This window comes from Littorina saxatilis, linkage group LG16, assembly GCF_037325665.1.
Source record: "Littorina saxatilis isolate snail1 linkage group LG16, US_GU_Lsax_2.0, whole genome shotgun sequence".
Classification (NCBI taxonomy): domain Eukaryota; kingdom Metazoa; phylum Mollusca; class Gastropoda; order Littorinimorpha; family Littorinidae; genus Littorina; species Littorina saxatilis.
This window is the reverse complement of record NC_090260.1, coordinates 26750431-26757854: the sequence shown is the minus strand read 5'-3', so window position 1 is coordinate 26757854 and position 7424 is coordinate 26750431. Positions and strand designations below refer to the sequence as shown.

Genomic DNA, 7424 nt, shown 5'->3' with positions numbered 1-7424 from the left:
ATGAAGTGTTTGTTAAAATCATTTGGAGATATTTGTGAATGAGAATTGGTTGATCCCTTCCTAGATTTATCAAGAATTTCATTCACTGCTCGCCAGATTGTAGCTGTATCCTTTTTTCAGAAATCAGTTTATTAAAATATTCTGCCTTTGCTTGTCTCATTGTGTCTAAAACTTTATTTTTTTGCAGTTTATACTCTGTTTTCATGTTGCGCTCTTTACAATAATCACGCATCGCCATAGCCTCGATAATGTCTGAGGTTAACCAAGGGGGGAGCTGGGGATGTTTCACTCTATGCTGACGTAGTGGTGCGTGTTTATCAATTATTGAACACAAAATCTGGTAAAAAATATTGCAAGCGCCCTCTGCGTCACTGCAATTGAATACGCTATAAAATGGAGCTTGGTTAAGGTCATAGAAAAAGGCAGATTCATCAAAATACTTGAAACTTCTGTATTCGATTGTTGTGTGGCCTTTATGACGTGAGAGAGAGAGAGAGAGAGAGAGAGAGAGAGAGAGAGAGAGAGAGAGAGAGAGAGAGAGAGAGAGACATTGAGAGAGAGAGACATTGAGAGTGAGAGACATTCAGAGAGAGAGAGAAAGAGAGAGAGAGACATAGAGAGAGAGACATAGAGAGTGAGAGAGAGAGCGAGAGAGAGAGAGAGAGAGAGAGAGAGAGAGAGAGAGAGAGAGAGCCGACAGAGAAACAGACAGACAGGCAGACAGACAGACATAATGCATGAGACAGAGAGACAGACACAGTTCCGGACAACCATGCAGACACAGAAACACCTCTATCAGTCAGGGCCTTGGTAAAATAGTTTACAATATTGCTATTTCATATGTTACATGGATTTCCATTGATCAATTGGGCAAAACTGAGCTCATTGTAAAAGTGATATCGACGACATTTCCGTCGATATCAGTTTTGATATCGACGACCTCTTTATTGCTTCCCCACTTCAAAAACAAAAACACCTAAATTTAAAAACAAACAAATATATATGAAAATGTAATGATCCCAGAATTTAGTTGAGCAAGTGACTAAAGACTTTTTGAAAGAAAAGACATTTTTAAATACTGAAAAGTACAAGAAAAGAGTGAACACAAAGAAATAGTAATCAGAGGGAGGGATATGGAACAGCCAAAACTGAGACAAATACTTTTGTAATTTCTTTACAGTAAATACAAAATGTCCAGAGAATTAGCAATATATCTAACATTGACTGACTGTGTGATGATATCTTCTGCTATTGGTCTGTTTCGACAGTGATATCAAAATCTCGACCTCCTGTCTCGATTTTGATATCACTGTCTCAACAGACCATAGCAGAAGATATCATCACACAGTCCGTCAATATTGGGTAGTATTTCGAGTCGCTCCCCCGTCCCCTTCAGCCTCAGTCTTATATTGTCGGATGTGTCGCACTGATGACGACTGTTGACGCTGAGTGCGTCCTAAGTGCCCCAGGGCCTGTTGATGAAGTTCAACAACGACAACCACCACAACCAACATCAACAACAACACCATCAACAGAAACAACAGCGACAACCACCACAACCAACATCAACAACAACACCATCAACAGAAACAACAGCGACAACCACCACAACCAACAACAACAACAACACCATCAACAGAAACAACAGCGACAACCACCACAACCAACATCAACAACAACACCATCAACAGCAACAACAACGACAACCACCACAACCAACATCAACAACAGCACCATCAACAGAAACAACAACGACAACCACCACAACCAACATCAACAACAGCACCATCAACAGAAACAACAACGACAACCACCACAACCAACATCAACAACAACACCATCAACTGCAACAACAACGACAACACCAGCAACGTACCGGCGTGTTCCCATGGTTGACGGGCTCCCTGATGTTGATGCAGCTTTTGACGCAGTGCAGAGCCAGACGACTCTTGAAGGTGTCCAGGTAGCCCCTGTTGACCGTCTTCTGCATGTCGTTCTTGTTAGGGAATCCGTTCACACGCCACGTCAGCGAGAACTCAACGTGTGTGTCGTACGTCACGTCTTGTACCTGGGGTATGTACCATGAAATACAACAGAATGTACATAACAAGTTGCGTAAGGCGAAATAACAACATTTAGTCAAGCTGTCGAACTCACAGAATGAAACTGAACGCACTGGTTTTTTTCACCAAGACCGCATACTCGTAGTTTCGTCAGTCCACCGCTCGTGGCAAAGGCAGTGAAATCAACAAGCCAGAATAGTACGGATATGGTTGCGCTGAGCAGGATAACACGCTTTTCTGTATGTCTATTCTTTTTAGCGTACTGAGTTTGTTTTAATGTAAACATATCATATCTATATGTTTTTGGAATCAGGGACCGACAACAAATAAGATGAAATTGTTTCTAAATCGATTTCGGACAATTAATGTTAATCATAATTTTCATATTTTTAATTTACAGAGCTTGTTTGTAATCCAAATATATCATATATATATGTTTTTGGAATCAGAAAATGACGAAGAATAGATAAAAAAAAATGTTGGATCGTTTATAAAAAAATGTTTTTAAATGACAAGTTTCAGATTTTTAATTACCAAATTCATTAATTAGTTTTTAAGCCACCAAGCTGAAATGCAATACCAAAGTCCGGCCTTCGTCGAAGATTGCTTGGCCAAAATTTCAATCAATTTGATTGAAAAATGAGGGTGTGACAGTGCTGCCTCAACTTTTACAAAAAGCCGGATATGACGTCATCAAAGACATTTATCGAAAAAATGAAAAAAAAATCCGGGGATATCATTCCCAGGAACTCTCATGTGAAATTTCATAAAGATCGGTCTAGTAGTTTAGTCTGAATCGCTCTACACACACACACACACAGACAGACACACACACACAGTCACACATACATACACCACGACCCTCGTTTTGATTCCCCGTCTATGTTAAAACAACTTGACTAAATGTACAAAACAAGTCGCGTAAGGCGAAAATACAATATTTAGTCAAGTAGCTGTCGAACTCACAGAATGAAACTGAACGCAATGCCATTTTTCAGCAAGACCGTATACTCGTAGCATCGTCAGTCCACCGCTCACGGCATAGGCAGTGAAATTGACAAGAAGAGCGGGGTAGTAGTTGCGCTAAGAAGGATAGCACGCTTTTCTGTACCTCTCTTTGTTTTAACTTTCTGAGCGTGTTTTTAATCCAAACATATCATATCTATATGTTTTTGGAATCAGGAACCGACAAGGAATAAGATGAAGGTGTTTTTAAATTGATTTGGACAATTTAATTTTGATAATAATTTTTATATATTTAATTTTCAGAGCTTGTTTTTAATCCGAATATAACATATTTATATGTTTTTGGAATCAGCAAATGATGGAGAATAAGATAAACGTAAATTTGGATCGTTTTATAAATTTTTATTTTTTTTTACAATTTTCAGATTTTTAATGACCAAAGTCATAAATTAATTTTTAAGCCACCAAGCTGAAATGCAATACCGAAGTTCGGGCTTCGTCGAAGATTACTTGACCAAAATTTCAACCAATTTGGTTGAAAAATGAGGGTGTGACAGTGCCGCCTCAACTTTCACGAAAAGCCGGATATGACGTCATCAAAGACATTTATCAAAAAAATGAAAAAAACGTTCGGGGATTTCATACCCAGGAACTCTCATGTCAAATTTCATAAAGATCGGTCCAGTAGTTTAGTCTGAATCGCTCTACACACACACACACACACACACAGACACACACACACACACACACGCACATACACCACGACCCTCGTTTCGATTCCCCCTCGATGTTAAAATATTTAGTCAAAACTTGACTAAATATAACAAGTCGCGTAAGGCGAAAATACAATATTTAGTCAAGTAGCTGTCGAACTCACAGAATGAAACTGAACGCAACGCAACGCAGCAAGACCGTATACTCGTAGCATCGTCACTCCACCGCCCGTGGCAAAGGCAGTGCACGTGGAATTGACAAGAAGAGCGGGGTATTCGTTGCGCTAAGAAGGATAGCACGCTTTTCTGTACCTCTCTTCGTTTTAACTTTCTGAGCGTGTTTTTAATCCAAACATATCATATCTATATATTTTTGGAATCAGGAACCAACAAGGAATAAGATGAAAGTGTTTTTGAATTGATTTCGAAAAAAAAATTTTGATAATAATTTTTATATATTTAATTTTCAGAGCTTGTTTTTAATCCGAATATAACATATTTATATGTTTTTGGAATCAGCAAATGATGGAGAATAAGATAAACGTAAATTTGGATCGTTTTATAAATTTTTATTTTTTTTTTACAATTTTCAGATTTTTAATGACCAAAGTCATTAATTAATTTTTAAGCCACCAAGCTGAAATGCAATACCGAACCCCGGGCTTCGTCGAAGATTACTTGACCAAAATTTGAACCAATTTGGTTGAAAAATGAGGGCGTGACAGTGCCGCCTCAACTTTCACGAAAAGCCGGATATGACGTCATCAAAGACATTTATCAAAAAAATGAAAAAAACGTTCGGGGATTTCATACCCAGGAACTCTCATGTCAAATTTCATAAAGATCGGTCCAGTAGTTTAGTCTGAATCGCTCTACACACACACACACACACACAGACAGACAGACGCACATACACCACGACCCTCGTTTCGATTCCCCCTCGATGTTAAAATATTTAGTCAAAACTTGACTAAATATAACAAGTCGCGTAAGGCGAAAATACAATATTTAGTCAAGTAGCTGTCGAACTCACAGAATGAAACTGAACGCAATGCAACGCAGCAAGACCGTATACTCGTGGTCCACCGCTCACGGCATAGGCAGTGAAATTGACAAGAAGAGCGGGGTAGTGGTTACGCTATGCTGCATAGCACGCTTTTCTGTACCTCTCTTCGTTTTAACTTTCTGAGCGTGTTTTTAATCCAAACATATCATATCTATATATTTTTGGAATCAGGAACCGACAAGGAATAAGATGAAAGTGTTTTTAAATTGATTTCGAAAAAAAAAATTTGATAATAATTTTTATATATTTAATTTTCAGAGCTTGTTTTTAATCCGAATATAACATATTTATATGTTTTTGGAATCAGCAAATGATGGAGAATAAGATAAACGTAAATTTGGATCGTTTTATAATTTTTTATTTTTTTTTACAATTTTCAGATTTTTAATGACCAAAGTCATTAATTAATTTTTAAGCCACCAAGCTGAAATGCAATACCGAACCCCGGGCTTCGTCGAAGAGTACTTGACCAAAATTTCAACCAATTTGGTTGAAAAATGAGGGCGTGACAGTGCCGCCTCAACTTTTACGAAAAGCCGGATATGACGTCATCAAAGACATTTATCAAAAAAATGAAAAAAACGTTCCGAGATTTCATACCCAGGAACTCTCATGTCAAATTTCATAAAGATCGGTCCTGTAGTTTAGTCTGAATCGCTCTACACACACACACACACACACAGACAGACGCACATACACCATACCCTCGTTTCGATTCCCCCTCGATGTTAAAATATTTAGTCAAAACTTGACTAAATATAAAAAGGGAAAGACACCCCGATATTCAAGGCTATATCGAGCGTGCGCCTCCACACCCGTACTCTCTAACTCAATCAATGATCGAGATGCTGTGTATAGTCTTCAACACGGAGGCGATTTCATTCCGATCCAGACGTTGCAGAGGTGCGATAGGGGAAGGGCTCCTAATATGGACCGGCTCCTAATACGGACCACCGCCTGTTCTGACAAACTAAAGGCGCTAGAGCGCTCAAAACAATTTCATTGGCCGTATTCACCCTCTCTGGATAACTTGCACATGTCAAAACAGTTGCAGAAACACAAACCTCAAACCCGTTAGGCTTTTTCTCTTTTTACATCATGCAAGTGTGAATTGTAAGGGGCTTATTGTCCGTCAGGTCTTAATTGCCTATATTGGACATGAATTGGTTTATACGATTCGAGTTTTTACGCCCTCACGGCTTTTGATGTTTGCGTGTTTAGGTGGTATCAGCCATCTGCACTTATGGTAGAATGACCAAGATCTTTAACGTGCCATTGTGGTGACACGGGGGTGGGAGATGGATACCGTCTCTGGGTCTGCACATAAAGTTGACCCGTGTCCGTCCCGGCCCGGATTCGAACCAGCGACCTCTCGATCACAAGTCCAGTGCTCTACCACCTGAGCTACCCGGGCCCCCATCATGCAAGTTTTCAATCAATGTTTTAACATAGAGGGGGGATCGAGACGAGGGTCGTGGTGTATGTGTGTCTGTCTGTGTTTGTGTGTGTGTGTAGAGCGATTCAGAGTAAACTACTGGACCGATCTTTATGGCGAAATTACTACATTTAGTCAAGCTGTGGAACTCACAGAATGAAACTGAACGCACTGCATTTTTTCACAATGACCGTAGTCCGCCGCTTGTGCAAAACGGAGTGAAACTGACGAGCCTGCTTAGCGCGGTAGTGGTTTCGCTGTGCTGCATAGCACGCTTTTCTGTGCCTCTCTTCGTTTTAACTTTCTGAGCGTGTTTTTAATCCAAACATATCATATCTATATGTTTTTGGAATCAGGAACTGACAAGAAATCAGATGAAATTGTTTTTAAATCGATTTCGGAAATTTAATTTTGATAATAATTTTTATATTTTTAATTTTCAGAGCTTGTTTTTAATCCGAATATAACATATTTATATGTTTTTTGAATCAGGAAATGATGTAGAATAAGATGAACGTAAATTTGGATCGTTTTATATAAAAAAATTATTACAATTTTCAGATTTTTAATGACCAAAGTCATTAATTAATTTTTAAGCCACCAAGCTGAAATGCAATACCGAAGTCCGGCCTTCGTCGAAGATTGCTTTACACAGTTTTCATTCAATTTTCTTTTCATGTTTGCTTGCTTTTCATTTAAACTGTACAATAGCCGCCATTTATATGTATTTTTCTAGAAAACTGTAAACACCACTATAAGCATTATGCTTGTTGTTGTTTACTCTATATGCGTTTTTTGTAAATAATGCACCCATTTGGAAATCGACCAGTGTGTGAACCGAACACACGACCTCCAGCGTGAGAGGCAAGCGCTTTAACCGCAAATCACTGTTTTACTCTGGCCCCACAATACAATACAATACAATACAATACAACACAATACAATACAATACAACACAACACAACACAACACAACACAACACAACACAAATTACAATGAAATACAATACAATAAAACACAACACAACAACACAACACAACACGACACAACACAACACAACACAACACAACACAACACAATACACATTGTTTTATAAAAAACACACCATTGCATGAAGAATTTAAAAAAACACCAATTGGTTAATTATACAGTACCTACTAAATGTTTTGATATCACTTCAT

The 7424-nt window shown here is 38.5% G+C and overlaps 1 protein-coding gene across 1 annotated transcript in view; it reads right to left on the bottom strand.

The window, feature by feature from the left end:
• Positions 1-1352: 1352 nt before the first annotated feature.
• LOC138949942 (uncharacterized) overlaps positions 1353-7424 on the bottom strand; it is an 8018-nt gene continuing 1946 nt past the window's right edge. Inside the window, exons 3-4 of the mRNA XM_070321726.1 lie at positions 1877-2068; positions 1353-1472 (exon numbers count right to left, since the gene is read on the bottom strand). Coding sequence (XP_070177827.1) covers positions 1353-1472; positions 1877-2068 — 312 coding nt within the window. The remainder of the gene's footprint in view (positions 1473-1876; positions 2069-7424) is intronic.